This window comes from Mchenga conophoros, linkage group LG12 (assembly GCF_057382185.1).
Source record: "Mchenga conophoros isolate Kocher_MC1m ecotype Shallow Benthic linkage group LG12, M_conophoros_male_GT1.1, whole genome shotgun sequence".
NCBI classification, from domain to species: Eukaryota; Metazoa; Chordata; class Actinopteri; order Cichliformes; family Cichlidae; genus Mchenga; species Mchenga conophoros.
The window spans coordinates 27,295,492-27,314,101 of NC_140537.1; the positions used below are offsets into that span (position 1 = coordinate 27,295,492).

Consider the following 18,610-nt stretch of genomic DNA (forward strand, 5'->3'; position numbering starts at 1 on the left):
TCAGACTTCAGACTTCTTGCAGAGAAACACCTCATTTCCTCACTATTCCTTTATTAGAGACGGGGAGCTAAAACACGTCCTTAAAAAGATAGTTGTCACAGTTGTCACAGATGTCTCTTAAGTCTTAACTCATTCACTGCCAGCCATTGGCAGTGAATGAGTTAAACCCATTGACTCATTCACTGCAATTGACGGCTATAGACGTCAATGGCAGTGAATGAGTTAACAGTAACCAGCAAGTGAGTCAAAAGTTGTCGCACATATTAGTCCCATCAGGCCACAAGTTGCTGATCAGAAAGCAGAAGCAGGAACAGAAAAGATTCTTTATATAGAATCAAAGATGTATTAATTCAAATAATTAATCATTATGGAAAAGATGCTTGGTATAAACTGAGTGTTTATCAATCAAGTAAATTTCTTTCGACCAAATTCCATCAACATTTTACATTGAACGTACGCAACACAATGGCATCGAAAATTTACATGCAATCAAATTACTGTACTTAAATGCAGCATTTTGGAAATGGGGATAAAACACAAAATAAGCAGTAACTCCAGCCTATCCCACTTGTCAGAGTACACTTCAGCTCATAATTCAAATAAAAAACTCGATTTAGGATCAGTGAACACTTTAACATGCTTTTCACTGAACTGTGAGAGGTTGTTGAGGTGCACAGAGAGAACATACATGCTCAGAAAAACTCTAAACCAAGCTAGAAGATTCATGGCAATGTCACCGTGAGGTAGCAGCACTAACCACTGCAGTTCTGTGCTCCCCGATGCCCAAATGTCAGGCAAATGTAATAGACTGAAACCAAATTGAAAGTGGTTCTTTAGCTGAAGGTTGACTCATGAGTGGCACTGCATAAACTCTGACTCATTCAGTATCTCAAAGGACATCTGAGAATTCATGACTTTTGCAATCTGAGCATTCATGTCCGAAAAGTGTATATATAAAAGAGCGCATGAGGTTCATTTTCTCTCCGCCAAAGTCTCAATATATCCATTTGTGTGACAAACTGCAGGAAAAAGTGGAGAGTGCAGATGCTTCCACCCTGGACCACTGCACCATACAATTAAGCAGTTAACATCCAGTCATCTATAAAAATTCAGAGCAGGCCCATTCAGTTCTGCTTTTGTATCAAGATGGCAAGAGGAAAATATCGAAGGGACTTTATAAGAGGGCTTATTGTTGGGGCACAGATGGCAGGTGCTTCAGTCAAATAGCCTATTCCATTAACAGGTGTTTTCATAGGAATGGTGAAGTGACATCAGCATTTAGATCTATGGAAATTTTACAGAAACACAGAATATTTGGTCTGACATTGCCTATTTGATGATTGTGATGCTCCTGCATTAGTGTGATATGCAAGTAAAAATAAAGCGGGAGTTCTTCCTCCTGACTGTGTCAGTAAGAAGAGTCCATCAAAAAATAGAGTCGTATTGTATTAAGATTCATTTCGATCCTTATTACAGAGATGAATGCACACTGAAGAGTTCAGTGGTGCAAAACCCAGAGGCACTGGTCTAGAGACACATGTGGGAGAAGTGGTATCAGATGAGTCATCGTTCATCACGTCACAGGGCAAATGTGACGCACAGAAAGAGACTGGTACAGGCATGAATGCTTGACCTCCACTGTAAGGGGGATCCATAACCTCTGTAATAGCTCAGGAGTATTTTGCTATCATTGTTTGAGTGCATTTTTCTCCTTAGAGTTAAGGATCACTGCAAATCAAAATAAAGTTGTTCGGAGTGATCCTAGTAATCCTACCTACCCAGTTATGCAGTTATAGTGAATCATTTCTATCCTTATGGGAGTGGTCCCATCCAGGGTGACAACACAAGAGATGTCACAGCAGGACTTATTTGTAATGTAAATAACGTGAATTATTCAGTTTTGCTGGAGCAGTTAACAGATTTCAACCTTACTGAACACAATGAGAGTTTCTGGACAAATGTGTTTCCAGCACCACCATGGCCATCAAAACAGCAAATGAGGGAATATCCTTTGGGGAAAAAATACGGTTCATCCCTCTTATCAGTGTTCCTGAGACTTGAAGAATCAATACCAACAGTATTTGGCAGTTCAAATATGTCCCACGAGCTATTATTTTTCAATGAAGAGTCACCAAATTGACCACAAAGCACTATGTTAGCCTGTCTACTCAATGTTAAGCTGTGTAGCGATTTTAATAAACACTGACATGTTTCAAGTATTGCATTTCCTCCAATGAATTCATACGCAGTAATTATTAGTTTCTAAACATCTGAATTCCCTAAAAACAGCCTTGAATGACCGCTTTTATTCACTCATTATCAAAGTCATTTTTAAGTCCGCACGGCTAAATGTTTGTCACTAACCCTCTGATGTCGGCCTGCCTGCCTGTCTGGGCTGCTATAAAAGCTGCGATCTCACAGGCAGCTCCGTTATTCTCCCCTCAGCTTCAGGACACACTCCTCGAGAGACGCACTTCAGCATGTCGGTGGCTCTGCGCACACAGCTGTTTCTCTTTCTTATCTGCGTTTCATTAAGGATGGGGCTCGCTCGCTACATCGAGGTAAGGTCGCGTTTGTAGTCGAGCAAAGTGGAATTTTTGATCAAGTGAGGCAGTCTGAACTCATGTCTGTCAAGTTTTTATGAGCAGCCCAGAGATGAAATCTTAGGTTTTCTGTTCGTTTGTATTTACTTGTTTGTTTTCCTTCTTCTTTTCAGGACAACGAAGCCTCAGATGGATTATATTCTTTGCTGAGTTTGGCCCAGAAAAGAGAATCAGAGGATTTTATTTTCCGCCGACCTCTCAGTAAGAACTGCTTAAAAATAGCTTTAAATCACCGAATTATAACAATTGCTGGATTTAAAACAGTAATTGGGTGAATGTTTATTTATGCACCAGTGCCCATTCAGTCACTTAATTAGAACATAGGCTACTAAACACGTTAGATAATTCATGCATTAATCCAAGCAAACATTTTTAAATGAAAACTGATGCTGTCCTCTGAGTAACACTTTGACCTCATGAGAAATTATTAAGGCTAAACTCAAATCCAGTATGTTTTCTGAACCCAATATATGTGTAATGTATTTTGTATCTGGCTGTGTGTGTGTGTTCATATGTGTGTTTGCCTCACCTGTATTCTGGGGGTGTATATATTTCATAGTCACTTATGGGGACCAATCCAGTTTGGTTTTTAATCTTTAATTCTACTTTGGTTACTTGGTGTGGTCAGGGTAGGTTTGGGACTGGGCGAAGGTTAGTTAACATAAGTTAAAGTTTAAGAGTTAGGCGAAAAGTTGTTATAGTTGGGCTTAGGGACCAACTGTGGCTCAGGAGTTAGCATGGGCTGTCAAGCACTTGGAAGGGCAGTGGTTTGATCCCCAACTCTTCCATTCTACCTGTTGAAGTATCCTGGGGTATGATGCTGAACCCTGAGCTGACCAAAAAAATGAGTTTGGGTGAATAAGACTTGTAATAAAAAGTGCTTTGGGTGCTCAGCTGGGGAAGAAAAGCTCTAAGTACTAGTCTCTAGAATATTTAAATGTATTTTTGGTCTGAAATGGAAAACTGACTGTGTGTGTGGTTTGTAGGATGCTTGGACATGCTGGCCACTGATGGCCTCTTCACCTTTGTGGCATCAAAGCCACAGCTGGCATGTGCAGCTTTCATCATAGCTGAGCCCAGTGAAGTCATCAGTCTGGAGCTGTCTGACGTCAGCATCGACTGCAGCGCTGGAGACTTCATAAAGGTTGGCACACACACTAAAAATAGCCCCCACACATATCCAACCCCTCTTTTAAGTGAAAGGCAGGGACTCCAAGGCTTTTTTCGGTTTAAACTCTGAATTCTATTTCATCTTCTTCCTGTGCATTTGAAATTAGGCCAAACAGGGTTAAGGCGGCGTTTAAGGGCCAAACACCACACTGGATGCTTTCTGCATTGGTCACATTACTCAGAGCAAGAGTGGGAAGAGAAGGCTTTAGTTCTGAAGCCAAGCCTGCCAGTGCAGATTTCAGTTCATGGCATAGGGAAAGGGGGACATTAGAATTTCATAAAGCCTAGGTTTACATGCATGTGATCTAGAAACCAAGAGCAGATTTGTGTAAATATTAGTAGGATTAATGTGCTCAATAAAACAAAACAGCACACCTCATTTTAAGACATGAGATTTACAGAATATTTTTAGAATGAAATTCATGTTGGATTATGCTTGTAATTAAATATTATTCACAGCACAGTAGTGTAGAATGTGCTGTATGGCTGTATGGATTACCCAATAAAACATGATGATTCATGTCTTAAGTTGAATAGAAAACACAAAGATTTGTTTTCACCAACCCACTGGATCAGAATCATTTTTATTTGACCAAGTCTGTGCACACAAACCAGGAATGTGACTCCAGTTCACTTACTGCTGTCAGCATGCAAGAAAGAAACATATAGGGCAGGGGTGTCAAACTCAAATACACAGTGGGCAAAAATTCAAAACTGGAACAAAGTTGCGGGCTAACGTTAGTATTTATTGAAATATATTTATTCCTCCAGATATAAGAATGAATCTTTTCTTATGTGCTCAAACACGTTTTGCTGAAAAACTGAATATGGAACAAGCAAAGCTTAATACTAAACAATATATATATTAGCTGTATAATACCAGTAGGCCAGCTCTGATAGTAATTTGGTATGGCTTCGTGGGCCAAATGTAATTAGGCTGCGGGCCAAATTTGGCCCGCGGGCCAGAGTTTGACACCTATGATATAGGGGGAAAAATCTTGGCAATTAGATTGCTTGTTTCTTTCTGTAAAAGCGAATTGGCTTCTTACATAAAGCTGATGAGTTATCTCTTAGTCATATAGTTAACAGCTTAATTTGGACATGCTAGCTGTCCTTGGCTTCTTCCACATTTTAAAAATTTATGCCTTGTATTTTCAGACACTGCTTCATGTTTTGTATGTGAAGGTGTGGAATAAGTGTGCTGAAATTAAGTAAGTAAAGGCATTAATTTTTGTATTTACTACATATCATATGTTCCTCTTCAAGATATTTGATGGCTGGGTTTTGAAGGGAGAGAAGTTCCCCAGCAATCAGGACCATCCTTTACCCCTCTACGAGCGCTACACAGACTACTGTTCCTCCACAGCACCAGGAGCCACCAGCCGCTCTTCTCAGAATGTTGCCATGATCTTCTTTCGCATTCACAGCCCTGCTAGTGGCTTCACCCTCGCTGTCAAGAAACTATACAACCCTTTCCGTGAGTCTTGTTATGCATCACTAAGATCAGTTTGTGGCCAAAACATCTAAAACCAAACATAAAACACTTTCAAGTCTTCGCGTAAAAGATTTGTGTTATTTTTTTGTTTTGTTTTTTTTATATGTCTTGTGAAATGAGGGGTACATTTGTGTGCACGCATGAGTGTACTTCCTGGACATTTGTGCTTGGTCGAGCTTTAATCAAGGCCAAGAGCGAGCGTAACGAATTGAGTGAGAAGGATGCACCTGTTTTCCAGCTGTTTGACAAACACAGCGTTAACATTGTGTCAAGAAACATAACTGTCACCGTCTGGCTGTAAGACAAAGACAAGGAAATAAAGGCTGCAGACAAAAAAAAAAAACCCAGCAGTTTCAATTAATTATTTATAGGTTAACAGTGGTTTATCCCCTTGTTCACCATTAAGTGCAACCGTCTGCAGTTTAGGCCTTATATATGATCTAATCAAAGTGACAATAAAGCTACCTCACATATTCCATGCAACATAACAGTGTTACTCATTTAATACATAATAAAAGTCAGAGTGTTTCTAGAACATTCCTTAAATCTAAAAGTTTGGCTGGCAAACAGAATGGAGCTAACAGCTATATAAAAGTATGGATAAACGACTGAAATTGTTAACTAGCTCCACAGTCTAAAGTTTAGACTGACTTAAACTGAATGATATGTATAAATGTTTGATGGAGGAAAAGCAAAAGTAACAATGAATGAATGATCAAAATGGTAAGGTAACCGTTACTGATGGGTAATATTTACCAATGGTAAGCTAGATGGTGACTGTGATAGTGGCTCTTACCAAAAATTGGCTGTAAAAGATACACATACAACATTTAATTGTTTAATTAACAATTCAAACGTCTCTCTTCACATTTGATTAGCTCGGTTTCTTTACAACAAAAATGTGAAGGGAACAATATGAACAAAGTGGCAGCATTTTCAGACTCCCTTTTCCGTAATGCTTTTATGAATTCACTTTTCTTTCTTTCTTTCAGTTCTGTGATCAGAACTAGAATTGGATTTCCTTTCCAGCTGCCACCCGCTGATTCTGTCCTCTTTGTGACGTGAAGTGTCAGTAATGAGTTTCTCAGGTTATGGAGAACTAGAAATGTGAAATCTCTTCTCCTGTCTGTGCATGTGTCGATTTGTTCGTGTGGAAAGCCTGTAACATCATGTCTCAGAGTCCAGAGGGAAGCTTCACCATGGTGATGCCACATCAGCGCAAGAACTGCAGCTTCTCCATCATCTACCCCGTGGAGATCCGACTGACAGAACTCAGCCTGGGGCAGGCCAAAAGCAATGAGCTAAGTCCACAGGTAGATCACACACATGCATACACGCATGCATGTGCCCACAGTCACACACACAATCTTCTTTTCTCTGTGAAATAAATATCTTACTGAGGCCAAATTCTGACACTTTAAATAGACCTTTAGCTTCAGCTGGACATTTTAAACGCATTCAGAGTGTGATATATATTTTTTTTATTAAAGCTATTAATAATATTTGCATGTTTGTCTATGTCATCACACAAATTTTATTAGTACTTGGCAATTTTGATTTTAATTTTATTTTAATTTTAATAAAGTATTGTTTAACTACAGAGATTTATTAATTTCATTTTCCTAACTGTAATGGGGAAATCACTTTAACTGATCGATCAGAGCTCAGTAGGCGTAATTAGCACCGGGATGTCATCTTCCTACATCTAGAGGGAAGCTGATGAACACAGGAAATGGAAAAACAAACAGTTATGAGACTGAAACTAAAGTGAAGCCTGGAGCTTGAATGAAGCCTTTCAGTGTAGAATTTCATGTTCTCATTGTGCCAGAGAGGACTTTCTTCAGGTATTCAGGCTCAAAAGTATGTTATGGTAGGTTAGGTTAATCCAGTGGTCCTCCAACTGTGTGGCGGGTTCAGAACAGAGCCACTGCAGTTGGAGCATGGAAGACTAAGGGAAAAGGATGTAAACTAAAGTTGGGCATGCCAGAAAAAGTTTGAGAACAACTGGGTTAATTGGTGATTTTATATCATGAATGATGTGATTGGTCCACCGTCTCACTTTGTTAGTCCTATTACAGATGGATGACCATTCTAATCATACCAGAATCTATTAGGATAGTTTCCAATTTTCTGTTGCATTCACCACATGCTGATATTATACCACAGTCAACTGAAAATATTGTCATTGAAAGTAATCCAGGATTTTGGAGAGTCATCCAAAAACAGTGTTATGTTTGGCAAATTGGCTGCTGAGCCTCACTGCCACTGTAAATTACTCTGTGTTCATAAGTCCCACTCCAATAGGTGGAAAAAAAGAAAACAGAAAATAAATCCTCAATGGCAAATGGTCTAATGAGACTAAATGAAAACATCACTGTGGTTAATAGATGGAAGAGTTTTAGCAAACCACTTTAGCTAAACTAAATATTATTCATTGTGTGTAGATTATAATGTTAAACCCTCATACTAAATGTTTGAAGATGATCCTCAGTTTTTAATGTTAAATAAGGAATAGTAATGACAAATGGAGTCAAAAATAATAACCATAAGTCTAATAAACATTTTTAATAACAGTTTATGAATTTTAGAAAAAAGCTAGCAGGTGAACACAGCAGAGCACTTACCAGTCATATCGAAGTCTTACCCCTGAAATACACCATGTCCTTGACTTTTCATCTGTTACACAGTTTTGTTCGGTAAAGTGCTTCAAATCACACAGAGTGTTGCAAGGGCAGAGGGTGTAGTTTCCACGGGATCTTTTATTTTGAAAACTGACCAGATTTTCTGTGACATTCCTGTGCCTGATGTCCTGCCCTCCTCATCTACTCTGTGCAGCGTGACAGAGCCTCTGTTAAATAAACAAACAAATATATAAATACATTACATATAAATACAACAATGCAGAGAAGCTTCTCTGGTGTCTGGTAGAACCAGAACGCTAAGCAGAGGCTCCCAGATTACTACAATTTCTGCTATAATGACAATTCCACTATTAGAAAAGTGAGGTTAACTAACGTTAACAAGAGCTGAAGTGTGTAATGGAAAATGTGTTAATGGAAAAAAAAAACATAAATAAGTAGTACTTATTAATTACTTAATTAATAGTAAGTAATGAGTAGTCATAAAAGCTATTACATGAAATGCAACTCTCTATGAATAAGGGAAGGAGAAAAGTGGTACAAAGCATGCTCATAAAGGTGTAATATAATAAATAATAAATTAATAAAGTAAAATATTCATTTTTAAATATCTGAAAAACAACATCCTGTTAACTGCCTCTGTTTAAATTCTGAGGAAAACTGTATGTATTCCAAATTCAAATATTACAAAAATCGTTTGTGTAAACATTTTTCAGTCAAATGAAGTCATTTCATTTGAATCCTTTGCAGTATTACTTTTTCATTGTGTTACAAGCACCTGCTCAATAGAGAACCATGAAACACTGGAATCACATCTCCACTTGGTTGGCCTTTTCCAGGTTAACATATAGTACTTTTATTGGTCCAAAGAGCTCCACAGGAAGTTTTAATGGCAGTTTTCTATGTAACAAAGTAAAGTCTTTATCTGGACTTCACCATCAAAATATTTTGTTGATCATTTATTTTACAGAGACTGGCGTGGTCTGGCTGCTCAGGGTCAGGTGACTATGTGGAGCTGCTGGGAGGGAATGGGGTGGATACCTCTAAGATGTTCCCTGTGGCCGACCTCTGTTTCTCCCTCAGCGGACTCGGTGAGTCTGTGTCCATCACTGTGTCCAAGAAACACTTTTACTAGTAATTATGATGTGCTGTAAAAGAGTCCTACAAAATAAAAACATCCCACATAGTGAAATATCCAATGCAATTCACATTTTATGTTTACATATATTTGCTGTTTTTACTTGTAAAAATACTGCAATACAGATACAAAGTAAATGTTTTTGCTGCCAATGTAACCAGAGTAAGTAGGGCTGGCTACAGAACAAAAATTCTTGGATGGTAGAGTGTAAAGTATGTGTTTTCCTCTCCTTGTGGCCCTTCAGCCCAGATGAAGATTGGTTGTGATAACTCAGTGGTGAGGCTCGTGTCCAGTGGGAACTATATCAACCGTGTTTCCTTCCAGTACCAACTACTGGAACACAATGAGCTTCCCAAGGCCCGAGAGAACAGTTTGGAAAACTTCTGCACTGTGGAATAAGATGTCACAACACATACGCATATGTACACTTGTGAGCACACACAGTCATTCATCTCTCTGTTAAAAAATACCACTTTAATGAAAGTGTCACATTTAACTAATTGTATTAGTAAGTATTTTGTATTGTATTTGCCAAATATTTTATTAAGCTATTATGTTAGCTTTGATCATAGCCTATTTATTTAAAAAGAATATTCTCCTTAAAGTTATGGGTGATAGTGGATTTTTTCCTTTTTAATTATTTGTCATTAAAATTTGTTGTTTGTGGTTTTTAGTTAGTTTGACATCCCTGCTGCCTCTTTTCTTTATATTGCCTCGACGATTTAAGAAATAAATATGAACTGCATGATGAAGCACATTTTCACTGTTTTTGTGAGCAGCTCTCCTTTTCCAGGTCTACTTCGATTTCATTATATAACTGCATATTCCCTCAGGGCTTGCTTTACTGGCATGTTTTGTGGCATCCATCCATTTGACTGATTAATGCTACTTTCTTTAGAGCTGAAGAGAGAAATGCTTTAATCTGGCCAGGCTCTTAATACATAGAGTGATTATGAGCTACTGCATTTTTATGAGTTTCTGTGAGACTGAATTTAAGTGACGTGAACTTGAATTGCATTTCATTAAATTTAATTCAATTAAATTCAAGTTAATTTATTGTAGCACTGAATCGTGACAGCAGTTGAGAAGTTCCAGTGCACTTTATACTGCGAGGTAAAGACCCTGCAGTATTAGTGAGAAAACACCAACAAGTAAGCACGATCTTGGTGACAGTGGAGAGGAAAAACTCCTTTTAAGCAAGAAGAAACTTCCAGCAAAACCAGACCAGGTTCACAGAAGGGCAGCCATCTCCTGCAACCACACTATCTGGTGTAGCGGCAAGCCTGGGTCTTTCTGGGTGGAGTTTGCAAACACCCTCTCTTCCTGCGTGGGTTTTTTCCTCCCACAGTTGAAAGACATATAAGTTGGCCATAGGTGTGAATATGAGTATGAATGGTTGCCTGCTTCTCTGTGTTAGCCCTGTGATGGACGGGTGGCCCGTTGAGGATATACCCCAAATCTCACACTATGACAGCTGGGAGAGGCTCTACCCCACATCTGGCCCTGAACTGAACGGATGATAGATAAACATAGATGGATGGCACTGATCCTTGCAAGTGAAAAATGTATTTCTTTAGCATACACTAATGTACATTATGTCCAAAAGTAAAATGTTCATATTGCTGCACACAGATACACCACCTTATATCAAAACTAAAAAAAAACATGAAGTCTAGATGGAATCTTTGCATTTTAATCAGAGATGTCCTTGATATACCTTTAAATGACAGCAATTTGAACATGTATGAGCATTTCAGCATTAAGATTATGTTCCTGGCAATCAGTATTAAGCAATGACGCATGCACTTCTTCTATTTTTTATAATCCAATTTGCTCCAGATGCAAACTCTAAAACAGCTTTCATAGTGGTTCGTCGATGCTCATAATTAAAAGGGATTAATACAGACAGCATAGAATTATAACACCACATTTTTCTAAAAGTATGACCACTCTCCGTCACTGACTGTTTAACCCTAATCTCTTACATACTATACCTACAACTGTGGATCATAACTCTGAATGAATGTGCAGCTCTTAATGGGATTATCCCACAAGCCTCAGCATTCTTATTCCTCTCGACATCCTTCTGAGTGGCTCTCTTTTGATCTTCTCCTTACGTGGAATTAATCTCAAACCTGCTCAGCTGTGATGATTCAATTAACCAGCGGATGTCTTTTTTCGCTCGATCTGTTGCAATTTTCAGCCTTCATTAGAGAATGAAATGCACTTTGGGTGCCATTGAAAGGAAAATAGTCAGATGTTTTGTTTTCTTTCTAGCTTTATGCACATCAGCATCAAATACTCCGTAATGTAATTTTAGTGGCCTATCATCGTGGACTAGAAATGAGTTTGTCAGGCTAATATGCGTCACAAGTCCTTGTGGATGACGTGTGACCCTTTACAGAATGAGGCATGCTTATATTATTATTAACATTGATGTAAGAAAATGAGAGAGTAATGTTTATTTAAGATATTATTTACACGGGACTGGTTAATGAATACACATCAACAAGAAAAATCGGTCACTCCTATTCAGTATCCTCCTCCTTTCCTTCCCTGTCTCGATCTGTTCCCAAAGAGATGCTCTCAACAGTATGTGATTTGTAGCATAACATTGAATTTTTTTCCTATTATAAAGACCCTTTAAAAATATACACACAGACCTTGAAGTGGAACGCTGGGGACTTTATTTGTGTAGCTTGTATCTGTGGGAATAGACTTTTAATGAACTGCTATTTAATCCTGTAAGAGAATATATATAAACATTCCTGTATTTTACATGTGTTTTCAGTGGCAGCAGCAGCAGCTTTGAAAACTAGAAATTCAGTCTTTTTGTACTTAGATAATATTTTACAGTTCTGGCCGCTGACTTGTGAGCTATGATAATAAAACACCAGGCAGGTTGGTGAGCAGTGAACAGTGTCCTCTATCTGTGGTCATTGTGGTCATTCAGCAAAATTATGTTTTGTGTTCATCACTTATTGTTTTGCTAATAATTTACTGCACGTTAACGGAGAGCTCTCATATCACTAATTATTTGAACGATTAAAAAGAAGCTTCATATATTAATTTATGTCTATACAATTTGAAAACATACAAGAGATCACATTTAATTGTCCCTTTGATGTAATCCAGCTGAGAAAAATTTAACATGATTTCAATTAGCAAAGCTGTTTTTAATCAAACGTTTTGTCTCATGGTTGAACTTCATTCGACCATGGCCTGCAATGACTTTGCCAAATTCTTCACTGAAAAAATCCAAAAAATTAGACAAGCAATTGGTACATCAACAGCAGATCCAGGATATATACTGTGTCCACCAAAAAACTGTTTAAACACCATGAAACAGTTTCAACCTATTAACAGCAAAGACCTGGAGGACATCTTAGGTCAACTGAACTCCTCCTCCTGCTGTTTAGATGTCCTGCCAACAAGTTTTTTCAAAAAGGTCTCAAAGAGTTTAGAGTCAGACCTGTTACAGATCGTCAACTTTTCTTTATTATCAGGTGTGTTTCCAGAATCACTAAAAACTGCTGTAATCAAACCTATACTGAAAAAGGACAATCTTGACAAGACACAAATGAACAACTACAGGCCGATCTCAAATCTCCCGTTTTTAAGTAAGATCATTGAAAAAGCAGTTTCTCAACAGCTCAGTTACTTCTTAAAACAGAATAATTGCTACGATGCCTTCCAGTCAGGTTTTAGACAGAACCACAGCACTGAAACCGCTCTGACCAAAGTGTTTAATGACATATGTCTGAATACAGACAGTGGAAAAATGTCAGTCCTAGTTTTACTGGATCTCAGTGCAGCATTTGATACAGTTGACCACAACATATTACTCAAACGACTGGAGAACTGGACAGGTCTTTCAGGAACTGTACTAAACTGGTTCAAAACATACGTAGAAAACAGGAAATACTTTGTATCAATAGGTAACTTCACATCTGAGCAGACAAGTATCACATGTGGAGTTCCCCAAGGTTCCATCTTGGGACCCCTTCTGTTTAACATCTACATGCTCCCACTGGCACAGATTATAAACAACAACAAAATAAACTATCACAGCTATGCAGATGACACACAAATATATATCACAATGTCACCAGGAGACCGAGGCCCTGTACAGGCTCTTGGTAAATGCATTGAGGAAATCAATGACTGGTTGTGCCACAATTTTCTCCAGCTAAACAAAAACAAAACTGAGGTAATAGTCTTTGGCGCCAAAGAAAAACGATTACAGGTCACCAGAGAACTTCAATCTATACATCTAAAAACCGCAAACCAGGCGAGAAATTTGGGTGTAGTGATGGATGCAGACCTAAACTTAGAAAAACACATTAAGACAATAACAAAGTCAGCTTACTATCACCTCAAGAATATATCAAGGATAAAAGATCTGATGTCTCAACAGGACCTGGAAAAACTAGTCCATGCATTCATCTTTAGTAGGCTTGATTACTGTAACAGCATCTTTACAGGTCTACCTAAAAAATCAGTCAGACAACTACAGCTCATTCAGAACTCTGCTGCTCGAGTCCTCACTAAGACCAAAAAAGTGGACCACATCAGTCCAGCTCTGAGGTCCTTACACTGGCTGCCTGTCCGTCAGAGGATAGACTTTAAAGTTCTGATGCTGGCCTATAAAGCTCTGAATGGTTTAGGACCAAAATACATCAATGACCTCCTGACCCAGTATGAACCATCCAGATCCCTCAGGTCATCTGGATCCGGTCTTTTATCAGTTCCCAGAGTCAGAACCAGACACGGAGAAGCTGCATTCAGCTTTTATGCTCCTTATATCTGGAACAAACTCCCAGAAAGCCTCAGATCAGCTGAAACACTCAGTTTATTTAAATCCAGGTTGAAGACTCACCTGTTCTCAGCTGCATTTGAATAAAGCACCAAATCCACACTTTAAGCTTAAATTTCAAAACTTACATTTAACTACTGATTTTATCTACTGTTCTGATTTTATCTGTTTTGATTTTATATACTGTTGTTTGTTTGTTTGTTTGTTTGTTAATTAGTTAGTTTATTTGCTTGTTTTATTCAATTTTAAATCATGCTTTTTATTTGTTCTTGTTTCTAATGTCTCTGTAAAGCACTTTGAATCACCTTGTTGTTGAATTGTGCTATACAAATAAACTTGCCTTGCCTTGCCTTGCCTTGCCTTGAAGTTATGAGACTGATGGAAGGACTGTGAATTAACTTCATTTCACTCCAAGACAAATAAAGGTGATATATTAAACTGATATTGTAACTGTTATCACTGAATACACACACTTACTCACACATGTCTAGTGCAAATCAGTCTACTTCAGATGTTAACAAGAGCAGCTGATCTGCAGAGCAATCATATCCAATACATGCACTAATTTTTTCACCCACTGCAGTGATTTAGTCAACTGTATCAGTTGACTCTCAAAGTTCCATCTGGTATTATTCCTAAAAGACATAATTATGCTGTTTCTACTGCTATATAGCTTTCCATTCATTTGAGAATTCAAGCAATTATGAGGACTTACAGTGGTGAATATTTTTTTTATATTGTAATATAATATTTTTTTTGTATTAATCAGCTAACTGATAACATGGTTAGTAAAAGTTAGGGTAAACAAGGAGGTCATACCTTTTCATTATATTTCATTGTATTGTGTGGATACAGCTCATGGAAGATATTTTTACGTGTGCTACATCAAACAGTAGCCATTAAAACAAAACTGCAGTTCATGGAGTGGACGATTAAAATAAGTCAGTCCCATTATCTCCCATGTTAAAATGTAAAACTTAACTGCTAAGTGAAACTACAACTTTAGCAAAGAAATAGATGGTTTGAACCACTCATACTACTCATTGGTTTTGGACATTCTGAAACTTCAGCAAACTTATTTTGTATGCTGCCATGTTGGTTTTTTGGAGCCAGAAGTTATTTTACATTGATGAAAAGGTGGCCTGCTAATTTATCAGTTAACACTATCGAGCTTAGTTAAGCTATACAGGTACAATATACAGAAAAATTATGGCTGAGTATAGGACAAATAAATTTTTAGCATTTTAATCACCAAAACTGAAGAACAAATTTTTGGCATGGTTTAACCCCATAGGAAGCCATGATATTAATCTATTCAAATGCTCCAAAAGGCATGAACAGCACACACATATACACACACACACACACACACGGACATGCACATGCAGACACACTTACACCCAGTGAAGCTGTCCACTTTAATTACTTTAAGTAGTGGTTGAGTCCTGCCAGACTTTGACTAGCTCCAGCTGCCCAGTAATGCGCCTATCTCAGGTATCCAGGTGGATGAGTTATTATAAAATTCCCCCTACAGGACTGTTATGAGCATATAGAGCCTAAAACTGTGTTTTTTACCAGGTTTCAAATATGCTTTCTAATGGTGTGAATTTGACATTTTAAAATTGGAGGATTGATGGGGACTGATTGCTGTTTGGACTCAAGTTCCACCTAAAGGAAGGAATTGCAATTTTTGACAGGTTTGCATTGGCTTGTATGTTTGTCCATGAACTTGTCCGTTTGAGTACTGTTAAGGTATGTGCAATGTTAAAAGTAGGGGTGTTGCTGCTTTGATCTACAGGTGTGTGGACACAGGCAGCGGTAGCCTCATCTAATTGGAGTCACTAATTTGGACTCGAATTATCTGACAAATATAATGTCTTACAGTACAGAGCTTTTTAGAAGTCTGTAGTCCAGTTTTGGTGAGTCTAATTGTAGTACTTAATTAGTATCTTACTTCCCAATTAGTTATTGTGCATTACATCCACATGGTTTATAGACACAGCTTGCTTAGTGTTTTAGAGCTGATATCTTACTGTTCAGTCCTCTTGTCTAAATATGATTATTACTTGTCCCAGAAACCAGTGGATACTGGTTTTGTAGACAACCCTTGGTTTAGTTATCTTTGAACTGTTTTCTGATCTAAAGAAATTTATAAACTTAAATATTAGTATTTTTCTACTTGTGAATATTTTTCCAAATTTTAACCAAAATCAAAGAATGATTTTCTTGAATCATGAAGATTAGATTTTCCACATAACTATAAGAGGAAGAGTAACATTCAGCATCTTAGGTGCATGCAAGGCCAAATTCCAGTTTCTTTCCTTTTCACTCTGTATTGGCTCAAGACTGATTGAAAAAAGCACTCTGAACTTTTCTTCATCAATACATTCATTATGTAATAAATCACTTTGAATAGAGTTTTGTAAGTAATACCCTGCTTGGTGTAAACTTTCTCTTTCAGAACTGCAGAACTGCTCATTTACTGGCTCCACTTTGAGAAATTAGATTATAATGCACAGCTATAAATATCTAAGTCTGTAAATACTGGAGATCACTAGCTTGCACATTTTGAAGGTAACATTATGTAATTTTATAAGTGCTACAGTGGATTATTATCACATTACATCAGGAGGAATGCAGCACAAAAATAATGCTGAGAGTCAATGCAATGAACAGCTCTTTAAATTAATAGTAGAACATATTTATATAAGAAAATGCCAAATACAAGAAGCCAAATGACTGTCATCATAGTTTGCATGTAAAAGCTGATTCACACACTCAATAGATCTGATCATAGTTATATAGTTTCTATGACTCCAATAACTCTGATAAGCTCAGGAATCTCAAGAGAGATGCCATTTGATTTCTCCTACACTGCCCTCTGCTGCATGGTTTCTATTACTACACAGGTAATGAGGCAATGCTATGTACCAGATGGAGAATATGTTGTCTGAATAAACTAGCTGCAATTTTCTTGATGAATGCTTTGTTATTTGGTTTTTCAATCCATCACTTTAGATACATTACATTTTTATACAATAAAAAGTCTGAAGAAGATAAAGTTGTTGTTGTTTTAATATAAATAAAAGAAAACAAACATCTGAAATATACAGTATCTGAATCAAACATTAGAGAAACTGCAGAGGTTGTCATCAGAATAATTGCAGATAAACAGAATCAAAATCAAAAATCCTCTCAGTAGATCATTTTTAGATTTCAATGGCTTCCTTTTAGCTACAAATACATTTGATTACCAGTGTGTTCTCCTTCATTTTTGAAAAATTTACAAAACTAAAGGAGATTTAAATTTATGAAGGCATGAAAATAAAAATGATGACCTTCAGATGAAGAGTGTAATAATAGCCAATGGCGCTAAAAGCAGAGGCACAAAGACGCCAGTTTGCTTTGCTCCATTACACAGGTCTTCACTACAACATCTGATACCCAAAGAATCAGCTATGTTGCACATATCTCTTCTCAAGCACTCTTTGGTGATCATATTTTCAGCAACTGTAACAGAGAAAGACAACAAACATGACCTGGCCAAGTATGCTGTTAGAAAATGCAAACATTAGGGCCCCTCATCGTGTTAACTGAAGCCTACCTAGGGTGGTGGAGCAGTAGTCATAACCCAGAGGACATATTCGAGTACAGCTGCCAGGATTTGCACCCAAGCAGGTGTAACACATTAATCCATATACTGAAGGCAAACAAAAACAGTTTACAAAGACCGAGAAAAAACTGAATAAATAAATAAATGGATGCTGGTCGTAAATGCTCTTACCTGGTGCCAGTATCATACAGAAGGAAGCAACAGACACAAACAGCCTCACTGTGGGTCTTTGATCAAATGTGCAAGCGCAGAGAACTGGAAACCTGTCAGACCTTTGGTGTCAAATGAAACTTCTCCACTGTTTTCCGCATTATATGACTTCAAAATGCATTATTTCATTACTTTGGCTTTGTACCAGCAACTTTTTATGTCTGGGTACTTGACTTGTCTTTCTTTAATGTTGGTCTTTATTGTAAATGTTGCTCTCCACAATTCCACTAATTCATCATCAACCCATTTTCCAGGAATTCCAGTGCTGATAAGAATTTAATTATCCTGAGTGAAACCATACATTTGTCTGGTGTTTGTGCAGTACATACCAAAACACTTAAGTGAAGTGATTGAAGCTGCCACACCCAAACACTTTAATTTCTAATGAATTAGAGTTGAAACAGAAAATTTAAAAAGTCTGCAATGACGTTAATAGCACTGTAGGTTAGACACAACACAAGTGCACCCATGATACCTGCCAGCTTTAGCATCCATCAAATAAATTCTAGCTTAATTCAAACTGTAACAACGGCACCAACAGTTCTTTTCTAGCACAACAGTCACACACACACACACACACACACACACACACACACACACACACACACACACACACACACACACAGGGTCTGAGCTTGTTGGTCTATAATAGCATTAATAGATCTGCGTCATTAATCTGCTCCCAGAAAAGGAAGAGTCTCTCAGAGCATCACAATTTAAAGAGACAACTCACCCAAAAAATTCAATCAATTACTTTGGCAGTATGCCTTTAATTATAACATATAATCGCTCCTTCATCACGCCAAAAGATTCCACAAAAGTTGAAACTGTCAATATAAGGCATAAATCAGCTCACCTCTGTTTGGCCTGTCTGCTCTGTCCAGCCATCACTAATAAGCTTGGCCTTTTACTCCTGGATTAAAGGC

The 18,610-nt window shown here is 37.7% G+C and overlaps 1 protein-coding gene across 1 annotated transcript; it reads left to right on the forward strand.

The window, feature by feature from the left end:
- The first annotated feature begins 2,450 nt into the window (after positions 1-2,450).
- On the forward strand, positions 2,451-9,797 carry LOC146562773 (corticotropin-releasing hormone-binding protein-like). The gene is made up of 7 exons (XM_085294910.1): positions 2,451-2,561; positions 2,717-2,804; positions 3,590-3,747; positions 5,040-5,250; positions 6,427-6,581; positions 8,878-8,998; positions 9,290-9,797. The coding sequence occupies exons 1-7, from the start codon at positions 2,481-2,483 to the stop codon at positions 9,442-9,444; spliced, it is 969 nt and encodes a 322-aa protein (XP_085151036.1). The 5' UTR covers positions 2,451-2,480; the 3' UTR covers positions 9,445-9,797.
- Positions 9,798-18,610: the final 8,813 nt, after the last annotated feature.